At 37.4% G+C, this 23,440-nt stretch overlaps 1 protein-coding gene across 1 annotated transcript in view; it reads left to right on the forward strand.

The window, feature by feature from the left end:
- The window catches only part of acad11 (acyl-CoA dehydrogenase family, member 11), a 43,897-nt gene extending 21,449 nt beyond the window's left edge, over positions 1 to 22,448 (forward strand). Inside the window, exons 13-20 of the mRNA XM_053488211.1 lie at positions 66 to 164; positions 10,128 to 10,197; positions 13,853 to 13,938; positions 14,307 to 14,378; positions 15,397 to 15,551; positions 16,399 to 16,515; positions 19,707 to 19,816; positions 20,787 to 22,448. Of these exons, the coding sequence (XP_053344186.1) occupies positions 66 to 164; positions 10,128 to 10,197; positions 13,853 to 13,938; positions 14,307 to 14,378; positions 15,397 to 15,551; positions 16,399 to 16,515; positions 19,707 to 19,816; positions 20,787 to 20,901 (824 nt within the window). The 3' untranslated portion in view covers positions 20,902 to 22,448. The remainder of the gene's footprint in view (positions 1 to 65; positions 165 to 10,127; positions 10,198 to 13,852; positions 13,939 to 14,306; positions 14,379 to 15,396; positions 15,552 to 16,398; positions 16,516 to 19,706; positions 19,817 to 20,786) is intronic.
- The last annotated feature ends 992 nt before the right edge of the window (positions 22,449 to 23,440 follow it).

Consider the following 23,440-nt stretch of genomic DNA (forward strand, 5'->3'; position numbering starts at 1 on the left):
CTGTGCTCTCACTGTCTTACTTGTTTGACTTTTTAATTTACTGTCTGTATTTTTTTTTCTTTCAGAGCCAGATATTGCCTCAAGTGATGCAACCAACATGGAGTGTACTCTGCAAAAGGCTAAAGACCACTATATCATCAATGGCAAGAAGTGGTGGAGCAGTGGTAAGTGTTTTTATTTTCCTATCATATTATTAATAAACAAGCTACTGTTTAGCAGTATCCAATTTTTGATACCTAAACTAAACATGGCAAGAATTTTTTTCATGATGATAATAATAAAAAAAAAAAAATACAATTATCAATTCTGTATTACCTCCTAAGCCTTATAGATGGTGCTTTTGGTTTGGTCAGTAAGGAATAAGTAAGCCATTACTTTTATCAATTTTATTTATTTATTTTTCCTGAAAACTAAATTAAAAGTTTAAACAAAGGTCTTAAAATACTTAGAACCCCATGACACTGGATTCTTTTTCTAAAAAGATTTTAGCATTATTTAGCAGGTGCTTTCTAAATTTAAATAAATTAAGTTTTTTACTCCTTATATGAGGGGGCATTCACATCAAATCATATTTGTTTAATGTGCAGAATAACAACAAAGATATGAGAGTAAAAACTTTCATTTCGTTAGTATACTCAGTATACTTCCATCAAACTTCCTGCTTCATGTCTGAAATGCTGGTTTCCCAGGAAATTCTTTAATGGCCCAAACATTTGTAAATCACTAGATGTTGAGGCTAGTAGGCCTTTAATGTGCAAATGGTGTTCATAAATGTATGCAGTTTTCACAGACAGATGCATCACCTTTGCAAGTCGGTGACAAATTATCCAGCAATGTTCCAATCGTCGAATGCACATGGAAATGACTGAGGTATATAAAATCATGCAGATATACATTAAGAGCTTCAGCTGTTGCTAACATCAAACACAAAATATAATTTCTGTGACTTAAATGATGGCTGGTTTGAGTAAAAAAAAAAAGAATTATATATATATATATATATATATATATATATATATATATATATATATAAAAAATCCACTGTGTATACACAGTACACAGTAAACCGGTTTGCGAGCATTCCGCAAGAGGAGCAAATTTTTTTTTAGTCTTGGTTTACGTGTACCGAGTATCCTTTAGTACACATTCACTTCAGTGGTTTTTGCTTTGCAGAATTTCATAAGGTATAGAACTATACATTTTGATTACGTTTAATCTTATGTGTCAAAACAGATACTGTAGAATGTCATTTCACGGTACAGATAGTTATACCACAAAATCTACCACAAAAGCAACAAAATGGAATGATTTAAATGCATCTCCTGACCTCATCCTAATTGTGCATGCTTGTCACTTACTAAGACAAAACTGAAGGCAGAAAGACCCACAAACAAGAAGTAACTGACATCTGCTGCAGTAAGAATCTTTCTAAGCATCTTAAGATAGAAGCTCTGCATTTCTCCTCATGAGATTTGCACTTAACACTTTAACCACATCTTGTGATTGACTCATTTTTATTTCATTGTGGTGGTGTACAGAAGCACAATAAAATGTACTGTACAGATCAGCAAAAATTAGTAAGCCGTACTCCTGTTGCTCTAAGAATGTAATGAGTTTACCTGTAAGCTTCAGATGGGTTTATTATGAATAGTGAAGTCTGTCAGAATTTAGAAAAAAAAAACTTATCCATATTCTTGTTTATTAGAATCTGAAAATCACAATGTAATTCTATGTGAGCAGCACTCTGTACAAAAAATAAGTATTTTTCTGCAATTTAGTTAATTGGCATATTACCTTTACTGACCTTTTCTTCTTTTTTGTCTTTCGGCTGTTCCCTTTCAGGGATCGCCACAGCGAATCACCTGCCTCCATCTAGCCCTATCCTCTGCATCCTTTTCTCTCACACCAACTCACTTCAAGTCCTCTCTCGCTGCATCCATAAATCCCCTCTTTGCTCTTCCTCTAGACCTCCTGCCTGGCAGTTCAAACCTCAGCATCCTTCTACCGATATATTCACCATCGCTCCTCTGAACATGTCCAAACCACCTCAATCTGGCCTCTCTGACTTTATCTCCAAAACATCTAACATGGGTTGTCCCTCTGATGAACTCATTCTTGATCCTATCCATCCTTGTCACTTCCAACGAGAACCTTAACGTCTTCAGCTCAGCTACCTCCAACCCTGCCTTCTGTCTTTTTTTCAGTGCCACTGTCTCTAAGCCGTAGAGCATCGCTGGTCTCACCACTGTCCATTGTACACTTTTCCTTTCATTCTCGCTGATACTCTTTTATCGCAAGAATAAATACTCTTTTATTTCACACCTGAAACTTTTCCCCACCCATTCCAACCTGCCTGTACCCGCCTCTTCACCTCCTTTCCACACTCTTCGTTGCTCTGGACCGTTGACCCTAAGTACTTAAAGTACTGTACTGTTCCTCTTGGGTTCCTCTCATTCACACACATGTATTCCGTCTAACTGCGGCTAACCTTCATTCCTCTGCTTTCCAGAGCATACCTCCACCTCTCCAAATTTTCTTCCACCTGTTCCCTGCTCTCACTACAAAGCACAATGTCATCTGCAAACATCATAGTCCATGGAGACTCCTGTCTAGCCTCATTTGTCATCCTGTCCATCACCAGAGTAAACGAAAAGGGGCTTAGAGCCGATCCTTGATGCAGACCCACCTCCACCTTGAACTCTTCTGTCACACCTACAGCACATATCACCACTGTTTTACAGCTCTCATACATGTCCTTCACCACTCTAACATACATGTCCTCTCTGCCACTCCAGATTACCTTTACTGACCTACACTGATGAATAAGTTCAACAGGTCAAACTCTATAGGTTATTTTCTGCATTTAAGTACTGTACTAGGAAAGGCATCAAATAACATGTTCCAATTCCGAGTTGTACTTCAGAGTTTAGTTCCAGATGACACAATTCTTTTGGAAGCAGTAGTCTTGTAGGAACATGGTAGTGAAATTTTTATTGCTTTTCATAAATTTATTTGAATAACTTTTCATTATTTTGTCAACATTAAAGATGTTTTTATATGTTTCTGGTTTTGAACAGTGACCAGACTGTTATTTAATCGGTGGTCAGGCTATCCACTTAGGGATATACAGTACACCCCAATCTATTTTCTTTTATTTTGTAAGCATTTTGCACTTTGTGGGCACTATGGGGTACGTGATCTAGTCCTGTTAACCTTAAATATTTATTCTTTCATTTTAAGAGCATGCAACTTTTTTCCTGCTTATGTCAGTATATTTTTTTAAGCAGTGTTTTTAACAAACTATGATAAACAAAACAAATTGGGTGTTAGGTGAAAATCTGGGTGTTTACAATGTATGGCTTTGCATACACAGGTTCTTATTTGAGTCTACACCGGCCCCAGTACATATAGTTATAGTCCCAGAACTTATAATTATAGTCTATTCTTTTTAAAGTACTTTTTCTAATGTATTTTTATGTTTTTTATTTTGTAACATTTCTTTGCCACAATGACTCCTGTTGAAAATCTCTGGTTGTAAAAAATATTGTTACTTGAGATAAATGATGTCATTTAAATCAAGTATTTTCTGCTACTAAAACATTTACCACTACCAATATACGTACTAAAGCAAGATTCTAAAACCTAATAAGAAATGAGTGATCAGAAAATTTACAAACATGAATAGCGCTAACTAGCTTACAGAAAATAAATATGTTTTTTGTTCTACTTCTTTAATGTCAAGTTAAACTAAGTAAACATATGTAATGAAATCCTCTACATAACTACAACTAAAAAAGGTTGTCAATTTTTTAACACTAGTCACAGAATTACACTTCTTTTGTTTTAACTTTATTGTTGTCCATTGAGTTGGTAATAAATACAATAGCTTCACCAGAACAAAAATGATTAGTTCAACATGCTAAAAACAGTCACATTTCTTTCTTTCTTTATTTTGAACTTTAAATTCAGTTTTCATAAAACCTTTTCAGATCACAGTGTTTAGGAGTGTGACTACACATTGTGATATAAAGATACAGTTTACAATCAAATATCAATTTGGTTATCAACAAACAAAAGGTCATCCACCTACTATTAATCCTGGCAACAATGTAGCCAAAGAAGTTTTTAAACATAGTACAATATGAGAATCTATTCTCAAAACTGGATCCTACCTTGATTGTGTGTGTGTGTGTGTGTCCTTCCTAAAGAAGTTCCGTCGCTGGTACCTCCTTAATCTTAGAGCCTGAGAGAGACCAACTTTAGAATGAATCGCTAAATAAATAATAGCAGTTACAGTATGTAAGGGTGTGTGTGTGTGCAGGCACATTCAGAGACTTTGGCAGTTTGTGTAAAAACAGTTTTTTTTCTGCAATAGCCATGTTTATTCTATTTGTATGCACCACAAACCACTGTGCAATTTAATGAGCTGTATATACACAGAATAAGTGTAGCTTTCTTATATTTTAAGATAATCTGTATACTTCGCAGGCTCCTCTGTCTCTCCCTTTATCTGGTGGGTTTTCTCCCTCTTTTTCAGTAGGCTGACTCACAGAGCTAAGTTACAATGTACTTCATTTGCAACCCTATAGTGTACCACACCCATCCAGTTCATTTACAATTAAAACCAAAAGTTTCCACCTGTTTACTTTAGAAGTTTATACCTTAGCCAAATAGATTTAATCTCAGTTTTTCACAATTCCTGACATTCTCAGTTTTTCATAATCCTAAACATTAAATTTTAGGGTCAGGTAGAATTGCTGCTTTATTTTAAGAATAGGAAAAGTCAGAATAATTGTGCAAAGAAAATGTATTTATTTACACTCACTTTGCCAGAGAGTCAGAAGTTTATATACCCTTTGTGTTTGGTAATATTGCATTAAAGTTAGGTTAAAATTTTGTGCATCATTCCACAAACTTCTTAGAAGCTTTCCATTCCTAATTACTGGTGTAACTAAGTCAGGTTTGTAGACCTCCGTGCTCTCACATGCTTTCCCAGGTCCTCCAGAGAATTTGTTGGCAAAATAAGAATTTTTAAGAATATAAATGCGCAGCTGCAAAACCTATCCTGATTTTGTGATGGGTTTCCAGCAGTGGCTTCTTCCTAGTCGAGCAGCCTTTCAGGTCAATATCAGTCTTGTTTTACTGTGGATATGAATACATTTGTCCGTGTTTCCTCACAAGGTTTTTGCGATTGTTCAGGGATTGATTTGGTATCGAAGTATATGTCTCCTACTTGAGCAATATGGTGACTCTGGTGTTTATATTTGTGTAGTATTGTTTGTTTGCCTCCACTGTTCCTAGTTGGACTACAGAGGGTGTTAGATGGATGGATGAATTGTTTGTACAGATGAGAATGGTACCGTTAGGCATTTGGAAGTTGTTTCCAAGGATAAACCAGACATTTTTTAATGAGGTCTAGGCTGATTTATATAGATTTTTTCTCATGATGTCAAACAAAAAGCCACTGAGTACACATCCAGTTTAGTCAAATAGTGTCAATTTGTGGCATTTTTGAAGCTGTTTAAAGACCCAGTCAACTGAGTTTATGTAATTTCTTGACACATTGAAATTGTGATAAAGTGAAATATACAGTGGCTGCATTCCAGTAGAATTGGGAACAGAGTTGTGGGCATATTCTACCCATGGGAGCATCCTGCTCAATAAAGAGGGGTTCTGTGACATCATGCAGGTCTCCAGCTTTTGGTTTGTTCTCTCTGTCTGTCCATTGGATTGTGGGTGGTAACCAGAAGACAGGCTAGGTGTGGCACTGATGAGTCTACAGAAGGCCCGAAGTGTGCAAAGAACTAGGGTCTCCTGTCAGACAACGTCACCAGGAATTCCATGGAGCGGAAAAATATGGAGGATGAGCAGTTCGATGCACAATGGTCATAATGCAAGAGTTCCCCTTTAATGTTTACTGTAACGAAATCCAGGGCAATGTGAGACCAAGGATGGGGAGGGATGGGGAGTAAGAGCGCTATTCTGGGGCGGAGAGGTCTGTTGGGAAAAAGCATCGGACTTGGTGTTTTTAGAGACTGGGCGGTAAAAAATAAGTTGAATCTTGTGAAAAACAGGGACCAGCGGGCTTGACGGAAATTTTATCTTTTGGCTGATTTTAAGTACTTCAGGTTTCCATGGTCAGTCCAAACCAGAAAAGGATGCTGGGCCCCCTCCAACCAGTATCTCCACTCCTCAAGGGCTAGTTTAATAGCTAGTACAGTAGCTCTCCGTCACCAGTGTCATAGGTGCATTTAGCTGGAGTTAATCGACGAGAGAAAAAGGAACAGGGATGCATAAAGGTTCATAAAGGACTCTTCTGCCCTTGTGTTCCACTGAAAGGGTAGTTTTGAGGAGGTGAGAGCTGTAAGGGGAGCAGCCACTGTGCTATAATTCTTTATGAACCTGCGATAAAAATTGGCAAACCCCAAGAAGCATTGGAGTTCTCGTTTAGAAGAGGGCGTGGGCCAGTCAGTAACCACCTTGACTTTGGAGGGCTCCATCTGGATCTTGGAGGGAGAAATCACAAACCCAGAAAAGAAGTGGACTTCTGGTGAAACTCACATTTCTCCACCTTGACAAACAGTTTTTTCTCCAGCAGCCTCTGTAACACTTGGCGGACATGGGTGATGTGTTCATCCAGGGAGTGAGAAAAGATTAAAATGTCATCAAGGTAGACAAACATGAACATGTTCAGAAAGTCCCTTAAGATGTCATTTATCAGAGCTTGGAAAACTGCAGGCCTAAAAGATACCACCAGATATTCGTAGTGACCAGTGGGAGTGTTAAATGCAGTTTTCCACTTATCCCCTTCCCTTATCCTGACGAGGTGATAGGCGTTTCGGAGGTCGAGTTTTGTAAAGACACGTGCTCCCTGCAATAGCTTAAAAGCTATGGTCATGAGGGGAAGGGGATAATGATTTTTAATTGCTTTAATTAAGTCCCCGATAATCGATGCAGGGCCGTAAATACTTGTCTTTTTTCTCAATAAAAAAGAATCCTGCGTCTGCCGGTGACAAAGACGGTCGGATAATTCCAGCTGCTAGAGATTCTGAAATGTATTGGTTCATGGCCTCCCTTTCGGGGGGAGAGAGGGAGTAGAGACCCCCCCTTTAGGGGGGCAGTGCCTAGAAGAAGATCGATGGCACAATCATAGGGTCGATGTGGTGGCAGGGAGGTGGCACGAGACTTACTGAATTCAATTCAATTTTATTTGTATAGCGCTTTTAACGATTTACATCATCACAAAGCAGCTTTATACAAATCAAAAGAATTAAGTTTGTATGAAATGTGAATGTGTATGAATCAAAATGATATGATTGTCCCTGATGAGCAAGCCGAGGACGACGGCGACAGTGGCAAGGAAAAACTCCCTGAGATGGTAATAGGAAGAAACCTTGAGAGGAACCAGATTCAACAGGGAACCCATCCTCATCTGGGTGAAAACAGATAGCAGGGATTGATGTGCATAATAATATGCAAGACTGGAAGTTCAGTATAAGAGGAGATGTGTAAGATTAAAGTCCAGTTTGTTCCTGGAGGCTCAGGTAGACTGTAAGAAATTCCAGTCCTGAACTATTGAGTGACTGAAGTCACAGGTCCTCAGAGAACAACTGTCTGCATCAGTCGAGGACAGGACCACCTTCATGAAAAAGTGGAACCATCCCCAGTCACCACACGCATTCCAGGCAGACCACACGGGGTATCCATGTGAATGAGATCTCCACCCAGAAGCAGGACTCCGGGATGAGTTAGACAGGTCCAGAGGGCAGAGGAGGTATGGATCACTCGCAGCTCAGGAGCGACATGTATAGCTCGACAGAGAGATAGGTAGAGGAAAATGGAGAGACGGAGAGAGAGAGAGTGAGGAGAGAGCAGAAAAGGAGAGAGCAAAAGGGATGGAGAAATAACAGTTACAGTAGGTATTACTTACTGAAGACCTCTCCGAGGTCAGCATACTCCAGGGGTACATTGGTGAGATCGGGGAACTCCCCTTTATCAGTAGCAAAAGGAGGTTGAATGGATGCAGAGACAAGGCATGAAGACCGGGAAGATGGGTTCCAGCCTAGGATTGTGTTACGGACCCAGTCTATATGAGTGTTATGTTGCACCCGCCATGGGCGTCCAAGAACAACAACAATTAGGGTGTGGGATCTGCGCATGATAAGAAATGAGATGGACTCTGTGTGGTTGTCGGAAATTCTTAAACTGATGGGAAGAGTGCGATGAGTGATGGTTCATTCATCCTTCACAGACTCCAGGGGACCATTAACGAAGGCATCACACAGCGCATGCTCATCCCAGCCACTGGAGGCCGCCAAAGTACGAAACTCAATGGCGTAGTCTTATGCGGAGCGAGATCCTTGTCGTAGGTTGAGGATTTTAACAGCTGCCTCTCGCCCGGTGGAGGATCGGTCGAACACTCTCCGCATTTCAGTGGTAAAAGACGTAAAGTCCCCGCAGCATGGGGCTTGGAGTGTCCCAGACGGCTGTACCCCATTCCCGGGCCCTACCTGAGAGTAAGGTGATAAAGTACGCCACCTTGAAGCGCTCAGTGGGAAAGAACAAAGCTTGTAGCTCTAAAACCAGGGAACATTGGGACAAGAAGGATCAGCAGGTACCAGGATCGCAATCATACAGTAGAAGAGTCGGGCAGGTGCTGCACAGGGAAGAAAGCTGCAGCTGGAACAGTGGTGGGGGCCGGGGGCTGTGCTGAAGGAGCTGCCTGGAGGTGCTAAATTTGTGGTGAAAGAGCAGCGAGAGAATCTGTAATGGTCATAAGCGTTTGATTAATGTTCTGGAGGTCTTGCTGGTGTGAGCCCAGCATAAAACCCTGGCTCTTCAATGCGATTCTGAGTCTATTTCAATCTGCTGGATCCATCGTGGCCAGATGGGGCGTGGCTCAAACGCGAACTTAAACAAGGAAGGTGTGGCACGCCGGCAGTCGAGCACTTTCGTGTTTTTTTGGGGGGGGATCCAAATGATGTAATTCAGATCTGGTGCAAATCAAAAAGGGAGCGAGCAGAGACATTGTCATAAGCCAGTGCGAGAGTTCAAAGCCAATGAGTCAGTCAGCGAAGCAAAAAATTCAAAAGAAGTGGAGCAGAGACGTAACCGTGAGCCGAAGCGAAAGGTCAAAACCAGCCAGGAAACAAACATGACATAAACATGTGTAATGACCTGATGGAAGCGGGTCTTGGTATTAGGCAAATACAACCTTAGATGATCACATACCTTTTTTTACAAAAATTTATCCAAAAACAAAAATGTGTTTTAATAGCTTGTAGATCCACCATTCCATCCACCTTAAGAACTTGAAGCAGTTGTTTCCTGGATGACTGTAAGACAGTCTCTTACACCATTGTGGAAGACTTTTGCCCATTCTTCATTATAACATTGCATAGGGTCAGGGAGGTTCAGGGAATTTGCAGACTGTATGCACAGCACTCTTAGGCTTCAGCCACAGCATTTCAGCAGGGTTCAGCTCAGGACTTTGACTAGGCCATTCTTTTATTTTTCAGCCGTTCTAATATAAAATCACTGGTATGCTTCAGATCGTTGTGTCGTTGCATGACCTAGTTTCGACCAATTTTAAGCTGTCGGACAGATACAGAGGAGTTCTTGGTCAACTCAATTACTTCAAGGTGCACAAGAACCCATCGTACATTATTCTAGAAGCCTTGTCCTTTCTTCAGATGTAGTTTTGCTAACCTCATATATGCTTTCATGTTCTTTTTAGTCCACATTAAGTAATCAAGTATCCGTAATTAGCTCCTGGCTGCAATCTTTAATCTTAAACACTGTGGAAGCAGTAACAGGGTACTTGGTATTGCCTGTATTTCTTTTTTTTATTATTTTATTGTTGGCTTTAATTTTGTTCAATAAATAATAGCATGGTGAAAAAGTTTTATTTATTTAAGGTTTTATTAGCTTTTTACCAGAAAAAGAGGGGGGGGGGGGAGGGGGCTAACTTTTGAACATGACTAAAAAGAAAAATCATATAAATAAATATATTACTTTCTATGAGCTGCTCATAATGGACACATGATTACCTTCATATGCAGGTGCTATAAATTGTTTTCTTAACAAAAAATTATGTATTTTTCAAGATATCATTTTTTTATCTCTAGGTGCTGGCAACCCAAAGTGCAAGATCGCTATAGTGATGTGCAAGAGCAAGGCGTCTGACAGTATCAGCAGGTATCATCTGCATATTAATACATAGATAGTTTGGAGGAAGGTAAGGGGATACACTTAGAGCTGTACATTTGGAAAGTGCTGATAGGCAGGAATTTAATGTGCATGTGCACATGTTTCTGGGTGTTTCTGCACTTATTATGAAGTAATATTCAAAACTCAGGCAGGTTGACATAAAAGGCCAGATCAACAAGGTCTGTTGGCTTAATTCTGAACATAATTTTTTTTTAACACAATGTGAATCACTGTACACACCCACAGTTAACAAGTAAACAACAATATTAAATGGAAATTGTTGGGTATTTTAATATTTTGCATAATATTAAGTTTGAAAATAAAAGGTTAACTAAATTTTGTTTAGTACAAAATGCTTGTGCTGTGCACAATGCTTTTCAAACTTTATTCTAACTTGTCAACAGCAACACATGGTCAGACGTATAAGAGAAAAAAAAGGCTTCTGTAAAAGACTTTTTACTTTTTTTAGTGATGTCAGTTAGTCCACAGTGGCGGCTGGTGAATATTTTTCCTGGTGGGGCTGATGTGACAAAATATTTCTTTGCTTAGTCCAATATAAGAATTAAAATCAACAGTCAGACCAGTGGCGGCCGGCCCATAGGGGGCGCTGGGGCACCGCCCTCCCTGATAAGAGGGGCTAAAAATGTAAAATATATTTTTTACAAATTAAGTTTTTAAATTCGGTTTGCCCACCAGTATGTGCCTACATGCGATATAAATAACATATACAACATTTCCCACCTAGTGACATTCATTCACCAGTGAATTTCCACAGACAGACTTGTATCGTTTCTGTCATGGGGCGCTGAGAAAAAGCGCCCTGAGTGCAGCCAAATAGCCCGTCATGTAGCTGTTGCTAGGGTAAAGTAATAAATATGCGGCCAATCAGTTTCTCAGAATTTTATGGTCTTGGGGCGCTAAAAATTCTGCCCCAAGCAGCAGAAAATACCGCGAGATTTAAGTTTTTTTTTCTTTTGAGGCGCGGCCAATCAGAGAGAGGCGCGGTCAATCAGAGTAATGATGGCGAACTTAACGAGCGAAGAGCAGTTTCCACCAAACTCAGTGGCTAAGATCATTTCTTAACAACACAAACAGTATATGGTTTACAATATCATCTTCAGTGTTTGGGAAAGTAGGTGGTCTCAATTTTTTAGTCAAATGTGATTTTGAATTGTCCAAGTTACCTCTCAAATTGTCTCTTTTTCATCAACAGGTTTTGCTGTGTTGCAAACTAGCATTTTCTCACAATTTCAGTCCTCCCAAGACTTGTATTTGGAATAACCGTTTTATTTTACACCGCAATAAGTCTTTATTTAATGAAAATTGGTTTAAATATAATATTATTTCTTTACTGGATATGATGGATAACCATGGTGACATTCTCAGCTATAATGACTTCTGTCTGAAACATGGATTTGTATGTCATCCTAAAGAGTTTTATACAGTTGTAAATGCCATCCCTAAAAGTATGGTATTATTTCTCAAAGGAATTCTGTCTCACTATTCTGTGACATTCTCTTTTCCATCTCTGTGTTTGGGTTCTTATTCTATTAGAGATCAAAAATGTACCAACTTGTTGTTAAGAAGTGTTTTTATTAATAGACTTTCCCCAAATCGACTTAGACGTCACCATATTTTTAAGGAATTTGATTCAAAAGATTTAAAAGAGATAAGAATAAGTTACCTCTCTTTTCCAATTTTCCCAAAAGTAAAAGAGCTTCAATTTAAAATAATGAATGATATATATCCATCAAAAGAATTCCTTAGGTCATTATTTAATATTGAAGAAAATTCTTGTCAATTTTGTGAAAGTGATATTGAAACTACTGAGCACATTTTCTTCAACTGTATTCATTCAAAGACTCTTTTGGTCTCATTTAGAAAATAGAATGTCCTGTGTCAATATTCAGATTAACCTTATAAATTATAAACAAATTAAGTTTGGAGTGTTTAAAAAAGATTGTACACAACACTTTTTGGTTAACAACCTTCTTTGTTGTGGTAAATTTTTTATTCACAAATGTAGGTTTTTGAAAACTCCACCTTCCTTTCCTCATTTCATAAATTATCTTAAAATTATTACCTCATCTTTGTGTACCCTTTCGAGTAATAAGGCTATTACACTAGCTAATTTTTTTACTGAGTTTAATGATTTATAATATTTTACAACCCCTTTGCAAAGTCATGTAAATGTATTTTACATGTATTTTAGATGTATTTTCATTATTTTATTTTATTTATTTATTTTTTTTTTATCTTGATTTTGTAACCCAATTCGGTAACTACTATGTATATATCTTACAGTTGTGTCTGTCTTATGTACTGGTACTACTTTATTTTGGTTCATTTAAAGCCTGTTTGATTTGTAAAAAAAAATAATAATAAAAAAAAAAAAAGAGCAGTTTCCACCAAATTCGGTGAGATCCTTATTAATATACCCGACTATATTTAGACTGTTGTGTTAAATTGCATTTTTAAAACTCTTTTTCTTTGTGTGAACCACTTTGAGATGCAACTTTGCTTGAAAGGTGATCCAGCTGATCATACCCTTTGATGTTGATTATTGTATTTGATACTCTCTTAAGCATGCATGGCGTATTATACAATGGAAATTTGTTCATTTACTTTATCTGTGAAACTGGTGATTTTGAGGAGGAGATTAAATCATTACTGTTAATTGTAATCATTGTCTGACTGTTGATTTTAATTCTTATATTGGACTAAGCAAAAAAAATATTTTTTCACATCAGCCCCACCAGGAAAAATATTCACCAGCCGCCACTGAGTCAGACGATGATTACAATTAACAGTAATGATTTAATCTCCTCCTCAAAACTGTTGTATAATAATTATAATTACTATTATATGAATTGTTACCATCCGAAAAATCTTTATTACCTGAAGCACTTTCAGCGACAAAGTACTGGTAGGACTGGTAGGCTACATGGTAGGAATTTAAATGTTCTTTTAATCCTGTTAATTACACTAGCACTCTGTTGCCAGTTGTGGACAATAGTATATAGTAGTAATAGTATAGACTCTCTAGGGCAAATAGTGCTCAGATAAAAGGAGAAGTCCACCATTTACATGTCCTCTTGAGTAAAAGTGCAAAATTACTCAAATTTACTCAGCTTGTATTAGATTACAGTAGATTTTTTATTTTTTTTTTGCCTTATTTCTACTTTCGCTTTTTTTTTTCCTGATTGTGAACATGCTGGTGGCAAAATTCCTGCTGCAGATGCTGTAACACTATGGTTAGGAAAAGAAAAAACTTGTCCTCTGCTAAACCCACTCAAGTAAATTATAAATGTGTGAAATATGTACTTAAGCACAGTGACAAGGTAAATGTACTCAGCTACCTTCCACCTTTGTCAGTCACTACTGTCGGTCATCATCTCCACCAGTCGTGGAAAGTTCATTCAGTCATGGAAGGAGATATGTTGGTGGAATCAGGAATCTGATGTCCCCACAAGGATAAGTGTTTTGACCTTCTGGGGACATTTGCCTGTACACCCAATGGACAAATATATTTTGTATTAAACGTTGTAGGCTGCTGAGGTTAAGGTTAGGGTTTATTTAATTTTATGTACTGCATTAATTAGGTCTATTTATGCAAGTGTGTGTGTGTTTGCCTGTGTATTAGACATGATCAGCACAGTATGATTTTGGTGCCAATGGACACACCTGGCGTGAAGAAAATCCGACCTCTTACTGTGTTTGGACAAGATGGTAAGCTCCGGTGTTAATCCACATTCATCTTATAACAATTTCTGTTTCCTGTCTTTTTAACCATTCTGTTTGTTATACATAAATGTTTTTCCTTTGTAAAACTGTAAGTAAGTATGTAATTCTTTACCATTAAATTTATCTTTACATTGAGAAAATTATATTTAGGGTTCATACCCAGGCATGGTACAAAACAGTTGTATGTAGTACGAGAACTCTGGTGCGAACTTACTTCTGGTAAGGATTTCTTATCCATGGGACTCCTTGCTGTGTACAGTAAGATTAATAAGAGTAGTTTGATTAAGATTTAGGTAATTTGTGATGTCATCAGTGTTTGTGATGTTTACCTTTTTTCTCTTTCATATTTGCAGATGCATGGCATGGTGGCCATTTTGAGATACACTTTGAAAATGTACATGTTCCTGCATCCAACATTCTTCTGGGTAAGGTAGCAAATTTAGTCCAGGAGTCCAGTAATCTGTATGCAGTGACGTGTTTCTACCTCAAGAGCTAAAAAAATACTGCCTGATAAATGTATTCAACCCCCTTAGATTCCAGTCAGTCCTAATAAAGTTGGCATATAGAAATTGGCACTAAAAATTGGCATATAGCTGGAAAATTATAATTTTAATCGATCAAATCCACCGCAGTTAAACTGTTACTGTGGATACTGTTAGTAAGAAGGAAAGTCGTTAAAATTTATTTTAATACAATAAGTAATTATTAAGTATTAAAAGGATGTTAATGATGGGATAAAAAAAGTTTAACAATTTAGAAACATGGTCTTAAGTTATATTTAAGAGGTTCAGCATCCCAGTAAGCACAGTTAGATCAATAGTAAGGAAATGCAAGCTGCATCAAAACATCCAGTCACAATGAGGTCAATAGCCATTCTGAAGGAGTTACAATGTACATTGGCAGAGATTAAGAACTCCATATTTGTGGACTGTGAATGTGGGTGGCTTAAAAAAAACATTGCTCAATGAGAACCACAAACAAATTAAAAAAAGAATTTTGGTTAAATGCGATCAAAACATATTGTACTTGGGTAAGTGTTTTGTGCTTCAAGTCTAATGCATGTCATACCTCAATTAGCACCATAACTACAGTGAAATATGGTGAGGGCAGCATCATACTCTGGAGCATGGTCATGATGGTCCAAAATACAGGAGAATATCACATGAAAACCAGTTCAGTGAATTAAAAAAAGACAACTTGGAAGAAACATTAATTTTCAACAGGACAGAGATCGCAAATACAAGGCCAAAGCAATGCAGGTGTGTTATAAAAATGATGAAGGTAGTTTAGCCAAATACAAAGAATTTTTAAGGGGGTTGAATACTTTTGCAAGGCATTATACATTGAAATGTGTTTGCTGTAATTTATGAGCATATATTAAAGGGCCTATCAGTTTGGAGATGTTTTGGTAGTGTTTGTAACTTTCAGCTTTGTTCTGTGCAGGTGAGGGTCGGGGGTTCGAAATAGCTCAGGGTCGGCTGGGCCCGGGTAGACTGCACCACTGCATGAGGGCAATTGGACTTTCAGAGCAGGCATTGGAGCTTCTGTGCCAAAGAGCTGGTAGCAGAAGCACCTTTGGGAAAAAACTGTACCAACATGTATGTTTGTTTCTATAGACATAAAAGTGGTAGACCAGAGGGGCTATGAATATACGCAGAGAAAATGAAAAAAATTATTAACTATGTCATAACTCAATCTTACAATGCCTCTGCTGTTTTCTTTGACATAAATCATTTTAACAGATTCACTTTCCTACTATAGGTCACATACTGTCACATTATGTTCTTATTTGTTTTATGAAGCACATTTTATTAACAGTTATAAAGTGTATGGTGGCACAGTGGGTAAGTGGTTAGCACTGTTGCCTTGCACCCGCAGGTCCTTGTTGGGTCTGTGTGCACATTCTCCCAGTGCTTAGTGGGTTTGCATGTTCTCCCCTTGCTTGGTGGATTCTGTCCAGGGTTTCTGGTTTCCTCTCATAGTCCAAGGACATGCAGACCATCCTACCACAGGTTTACAAAATTGGAACAAATGCAATGGTCACCATTGGCCTCCACAGTCCCTGGTTGGATTACAGAGGTTCCTACTGTAGCTCGATGGATGAATAGAACAAAGTATATCTCATTCAATATAACTCTCCATATTTAAATAATACTAGTAATATTAAAAACAACAAAAATAATAATTTATTATTATCCTCATAACACAAAAGTCAACTGGTGAATTAACACTTTTCTGTGATTTTAAATCATATTTAAAATATGATTAAATAGAGTTTATGGCTTGTTTTAATAATCAGTTGTCAGAATTGTCACAGTTAGTAATTACCGACCCCTACCGCTGAGTGTAATAATACATATTCTTGTATTTTACCTTTTCTCTTTTCTTCTGTGTGTATTTCTGCCTCATCAGTAAATGTTGATTGTGATTGCATTTGGATCACAGGAGGTGGTGGCTCATTGGATAGCAGAGTGTCGCATTGCTATTGAGCAGGTGCGCCTACTGGCTCTCCATGCAGCATATATGCTGGACACAAAGGGGAACAAGGCTGCAAGAAAACAGGTAACCCACACTCACTCTTAAATATACTCATCACCACACTACAGTACCAATATTGGGTTCTGGCATTCATGTGGTTGTTACTTTGACCTTTTCTACCAAGAACACCCCTTCATGGCAGTGATTTTTCCCAATGACACTAGCACTTTCAGCAGGATATTGTGCCACATAGCAAAAATTGTTCAAGAGTAGTTTGAAGAGCATGACAAAAAGTTCAAGGTGTTGACTTGGCCTCCAATCTCTGCAGATCCTAATTAGATTGAGCATTTATAGTATGTGCTAAATGTACGTCCAATCCGTTTGGAGTGTACGTCCAATCCATTTTGTTATGATTTGAGAGGCCTCAAATCATAACAAAAATTAAAGGATTTGATGCTAACGTCTGGCCCCAGATACCACTGCACACCTCCAGATGCCAATAAAATATGTTTTTAATGTTATGGGTAATCAGTAATCTGCTACTTTAAAGGAGCAGCAGGAATATGTCACCAGTCATTTTCTGTATGGTTCATGATAGCTATGGGGTAGGTTAGCTAGACTTTTTTCACAAGATGCAACTTTTACATTCTACTTAGCTATAAGTGTGAAAAAAAATCTTACATTTTATTAAAATATATTTATATTAAAAATAGTCATTACTCATAATTAGTTTTACTATTGGGAACTGATACAAAAGCAGCAATATTGCCACCTACAGACAATTACACTTAATTGACGATGCAAGATCGTTTGCCTTCCCACTCTGACACAAAGTGAAGAGGTGGCTACAAAACATGACCAAACTAAAGCCAGAATTTCCACTTCCAACACTGACAACAGCCCATGGCCTTGTTTAGATCAAACGTCAAATTTATCACCTTGTTCTTAAATGATTTTAGCATTCATACTAGCACCCTCCTTTAAAGCTTCAATACAAACCTGCCAGGGCACATTTATAGCACATTTTATAATCTGCAGGCCTATGTCGGACAGCTTTTCAGCCATGACCCAAAGCACAAATAAAGTTTAACCAATGGGTTGATAAAAAGTTTTGGAGTAGACCAGGAACCATATATAAATCATTTGTATTTAAAAATTGAATGACTTGAAGAGGGCTGTGCACAGTTTCATATATTTGGGAGAAAGGGATACAATTGAAAAATCTGCTAATTTAATACTCTTAGGCAAAGAAAAAAAAAGTGTTACAAGCATTTGCCCAGCTTATTATTTTTGCTTGATTGTTGTAGGTTGCTATAACACATTTAAGGTCAAATACAATCTGAGATGATTTATCTTAACATCTAAACATAATTAAAAATTACTTATTAACTTATTAATTAAAGAATAAAAGTAATCTTAATGAAAGAAGGATTTACACCCTGTCCAGGGTGTACCCCGCCTCGTGCCCTTAGCCTCCTGGGATGGGCTCCAGGCCCCCCGCGACCCTGAATACAGGATAACACGGTATACAGTAAATACAGGATACAGTAAATGATGAGTGAGTAAATAAAAGACCAAATGAAAGCAAGGGCAGACTAACTTCTTTTCTCTAATGCATAAATTAACAGACACACTTGATTGGTTGGTATTAATATGATTGCCAAGGGTGAAAGAGTAATATGAAACCTCATACCCAAAGACAATTGTTATAATTTTTCTTTTATGCTGGTTGGAATACAAATACAGTGCCAATGGAATGTTTTTACACCCTTTTAAGTTTTCCACATTTTGTTATCATCTTTCACCCTCATCTTAAAATTGATTCATTTAATTTCCTCATCATTCTACACGCAGTATTCCACAATGGCAAATGCACAAAGTATTTTGTTAATTTATTAAAAATAAAGGCTAAAATATCCAATTTATTTAGGTATTCATACCTTTTCTTATGAGACTTGCAATTGAGCTCTCAGAGATGGAAGGGCCTTACTAAATGAAAACCATTACTGCAGCACTCCACCAGTCAGGCCTCTGTAGTAATCAGACAGAAGCCATTTTTCAAGGTGTTGGCTTGGCCTCCAATCTCTGCACATGAGAGTGTCATTTACTGTGTCTTCTTCCAATCTAGACCACTGGGAGTTTGCCAGAAAGCCCATGCAGGACTTGCACTTAGAACATGAGAAAGAAAATCTTTAACGTCTGATAAAATAAAGGTTGACCATAATAGAGGGAAAAATGGATGCAGAAAATAAAAAGAGTGTAAACTTTCTCCAAAGTGCTCAGGATCTCAGACGAATATGACTTTTTACATCCCAACAAGATGTACTGGGTCAGACACAAAGAATGAATACACTGGAACCAGATTCTACAAGCGCTTGTATAGGCCGCGAGCTGCTGGAACATGGTGTCCTCTGATTGTCCTCCCGCCCAGCTGAGTTTCGTTGGCCAGCCCCCTTGTTAGGCACATAGCAGTTGTAGGTGCGCTTACATTAATTACGGCGTGTGTGTAATGTGTGTGCAAGAAGCGCCTGCACTGACTGTCAGCCCGCCATTACAAAGGCAACGGCCCAAAGGATACTGCCAAGAAAACCTGTGGTTTTTTTTTTTATTTATAAAGACATCAAAATTAAATATAACATTTACATACATATTCAGACCCATCACTTAATGCACCTTTTTCTTAAATCTGATGTGAATTATGCCGTAAGCTTGGGGCACCTTTCATTTGGATGATTTTTCCATCCGTCTTGGCAGAATCATTCAAGCTCCACCTGGTTGGATGGGCAGAGTTGATGCACAGAGTCTGGACCTTAACCCACTAGAACATTTCTGGATTTAAGGCTGTCTTTGCTGTCAAAGGTTCATTAACCAAGAACAAAGTGATAGGTCTGAATATGTGTGTAAAAATGTGATATTAAATATTGTTTGTAGAAGTGTTTGAATTCATTTTAGTGGAGAAACATAACAAAATGTAGAAAACTTTCCATGGTCATTGTTTGTTATATAACACCAGACTGCACCACAGGGGGTCTCTTTGAGATACTTAACTGCTCATCATGGTTTGAGCAGCCTATGTGATATTAAGTTTGCACTTTGATAACCTGGCAGTTCTAAGTTTTCCTAACTTGTAAGTCAGCCTTGCAGTACAAGTCTAGGCAAACTGTAGACACCAAACCTGCTCTTGGGAAGAGGAGAACTGTTCCTTTTAAATCATGCATGTGCAGCAGTGTGTGTTCACCCATGACTGTGTGTGTTACTTACATTATTTCTTGTAGATTGGGATGATTAAGGTAGCAGCTGGCAGGATGGCTTGTAAGGTGGTTGACTGTGCCATTCAGGTCCATGGAGGTGCAGGGGTATCTGAAGACTTCCCCCTTGCGCACATGTAAGTAGGAAGTTCCAAAATATCTCTTTTATGTGTCATGTAAAGGTTTAAAAGGGATTTACAATTACCATCTTTATAATGCTTTCTTTCTTTAATGCTTCACAATTTACTAATGTAAAGCAAAATATGAAATGAAAAGAAAAATTAAACATGTTAAAAATGTTAACTTGGCTTACATAAAAAATTAAGATGTCCCCTATTGGGTCAATGTAGGGCAAGGCGTTTTGATGAAGTCAGCTACCACTAGCTGCATTATAGGATGGCTAGTAGCTCCACTATCAGCAATGCTGTCCAATTTTATATTTTCAAAATGGGTGTGAATCTTTAGTTATGTTCAGTGTTAGGTTAAGTCAGTTTTAAAAAGAAATTTGTAAATTTTTGTTTGCCTTAATTTCATATATTGTTAATGGCTTCCCAACTTCACTAAATTATGACATTTAGCAGATGCCCTCTTCCGAGCCACTAGTGAATTGCTTTACAATATTCATCAGTGAATATGTTGTCAGTGAAAAAAAAATCTCAGTCTAAATAAAGGAAAATATATTATATATTATATAATATATATATAAATATATTATAGAAAATTATAGAAAAATAAGTAAGGTGACAATAAAAGCATAAAAAAGAGAGCTGCATTGTAATCAGGGGATTATGAACTCTGAGCACATAAAGGAACTGTAATTTTCACTGCCAATAAGCAAGATTTACATTAGTTTGTTTTCTTATACACATGCTTAAAAGCATGAGGGAAGTATAAACATGTTGCTTAATTTTGAGGATTTTCATTAATGTCAAATTTCTTATGAAAATTATTTTACTAAAAGGATTAACTTATTCCGATTCAAGTTTAAAAAAAAATGTTATTTTAGTACAATTTCTGTATTGCGTGGGTAAATGGTGTGGCTGTGTCTGATGTACAGTACAGTATAAATGTAATAGCTATACACTAAGTGTATGTGTTTGTGCGTAGGTATTCATATGTACGGACTCTGCGTCTGGCTGATGGTCCTGATGAGGTTCACCTGTCCTCCATCGCCCTAATGGAGCTCAGGGATCAGCTCAGACAAACAGCTGCAAAACTCTAAACTCAGCATAACTGAAAACTTTATTTAGTCAGTTATTAAACCTCTAGTATTGGCTAGAAGCATTATAATGATAACACACACACACACACACACACACACTCACTCTTGCGCACACACATTCTTGCGCACACACAAACAGGGTGGCCCAAAAGTAGGGATCCACAGGAATTTTCTTTCAGATCATTTTTATTTTACTTCAAACCCAAGATGGCTTTTAAATGAACAATAAAATACCTAAAAAGAGACCTAAAACTTTGCTTTGGGGTAATCTGAGGTCAGTAGTGTTTTTGTCTCAGTAACACACACCCCAATGCACAGAAAGAGTAAATCATACTTTCATATGATATCAGTTCTAATGTATTAAGAAATCTTCGAAGTTACCTAGGTGAACAAAATACACTTTAGTGTATTTCAAAAGTTTTCTAATCTTCAATAGTACATTGCAAATATTAGTTGTGGTGTTAATATAATGTATTTCAGTGGCTTTAAAACATGTTATAATATACTAATTCTAAAGAAAATAGTTTGCAGTAATATCTAAGTGGGTTAAGGCTCTGGGTTATTGCTCAAAAGTTTGCCGCTTCAAACCCCAGCACTACCAAGCGGCTGCTTTTGGGCCCAAACCACATCTGCTCCAGAGGTGCCATTATCATGGCTTCCCAAGCAGGGATATGTGGACAAGTTCCAGGGATAAGTTTCACTGTGCCGTAACGTGTATGTGACAAATAAAGCCCATTATCTACTTTCATGTTCAAAGCTTACCAAACCCTCTTTTAATTCCATATTTTTTGTGTAAAAACATTAGTAATCTCATTGTAGACAAACACAAACTTTATCACTGCCATTATTTTCAGTATTTAACAAAAATAGAGGCAAAATAAAAAAAAGCTTGTGGGTAATGATAAGTACGCCATTACTGCTCCCTTTCATTTCGTTGACCATGAAAAACTCTATATACCAGAGTATTCTAGACGCAAATGTGAGTCCAGCTGTTCAACAGCTAAGTTTAACACCATTTGTTAGACAGCTAAAGCTTGGTCAAAATTTGGTTATGCAATAAGACAATGATGCAAAATACACTAGTAAATGTACGTCAAAATGACTGAAAAATAAAACAATCAAGGTTTTGTAATGGCCTTGTCAAAGTCCAGACCTCAGTCGAACTGAAATGCTGTGGTGGGACCTTAAGAGAGCTGTGCATAAGCGAATTGCCAAAAACCATTAAAAACTATATAATACAAGTTTCATTTTTTGATTAAATTACTAAAGTAAATCAAATTTTCAGCAAATCATAAAAAACTGGGTAAAGTTCATACTTCCTTTTTTTTCTTTTAATACAACATAAAACCAACATAAATAAGAAGTGACTAAGCAATAATCAGCACTCATTGCTTTTCATTAGGCGTCGCTATTTTTGTGAAATGTTGCATTGATTTTATCTATTACTCATTTGGTTTCACATTACAATTACAGAATTTGTTCACTATTTTATTCATTTAATTTTTTATTTGTTCAGTATTTCCTCACTATTTTGTTCAATATTTCACTGCCACCAATAAACATTTTACAAAATTCATTGATACTAAACCTGGTGTGCAATTCATTGTGTGATTGCTTCAGAATATGAAGTTTTCTTTAAATCTGTAACTGCATGCTGACTCTTCAGAAAACATAAAGAACATTAGTTAATCTTCTGTGCTAGATAGCAGGAATCAGGGTGACAGTGTGTGTATGATGGTAAAACAGCAGCTGGTACAACAGTTCCATTTACAGTACACGCTCCCACTCACTCAACCTGAAGCTCCTGACCATTTAAGCATAATCAGCACCATTTATATTCCACCGGCTAAGGTGAACTTCATGAGGCTTTTACTCAACAACAGAATCAGGATGAACTTTTACCAACACATTATTTTCAGCACCGGGTCAAAGCAGGGTAGGTCACATGCTGATGAGACCAACTAGTAGCTACTCTATAACCATCTGAAGACATGTTTTCGTGCAGCTCTGATGACATTTGCTTGTTTACGGAATAGGTCATGGGTCATTTATCAGGAAACCTGTAGACAATACTATCCAAAAAAGCACAATCATAACATTTCCCAAGCAGGACCATATTCAATTTAATTAATTTTTATTTGTATAGCGCTTTTAACAAAGCTTTTTTTTTAAAATAAACTTTTAATTGTTGCAAAGCAGCTTTACACAATCAAAAGAGAATTAGGGAAATTGGTATGAACTGTGATATGAACATATAACTGCCTCTAACACAGAGTTCACTACTCGGATTTCGGACAAATGCAAGAGTGTGTGAAATTTAGCAGGGTGGTGAGGAAGGCAAAGTGGCACTTTCAGAGGAAACTAGACAAAGTTCCAACAGGGTGGCAGGGAGTGAAGCAGGGACTAAGAATAATTATGGACTAAGACACAATTCAATTAAATTCAATTGTATTTATATAGCGACTATATCAAGGGTAATTGTCGCAAAGCACATATACACTGTGTATGGAAATGGGTGTTAAAAAGAACAACAACAAAA

The sequence above is a fragment of the Clarias gariepinus genome, chromosome 26 (assembly GCF_024256425.1).
Source record: "Clarias gariepinus isolate MV-2021 ecotype Netherlands chromosome 26, CGAR_prim_01v2, whole genome shotgun sequence".
Taxonomy (NCBI): domain Eukaryota; kingdom Metazoa; phylum Chordata; class Actinopteri; order Siluriformes; family Clariidae; genus Clarias; species Clarias gariepinus.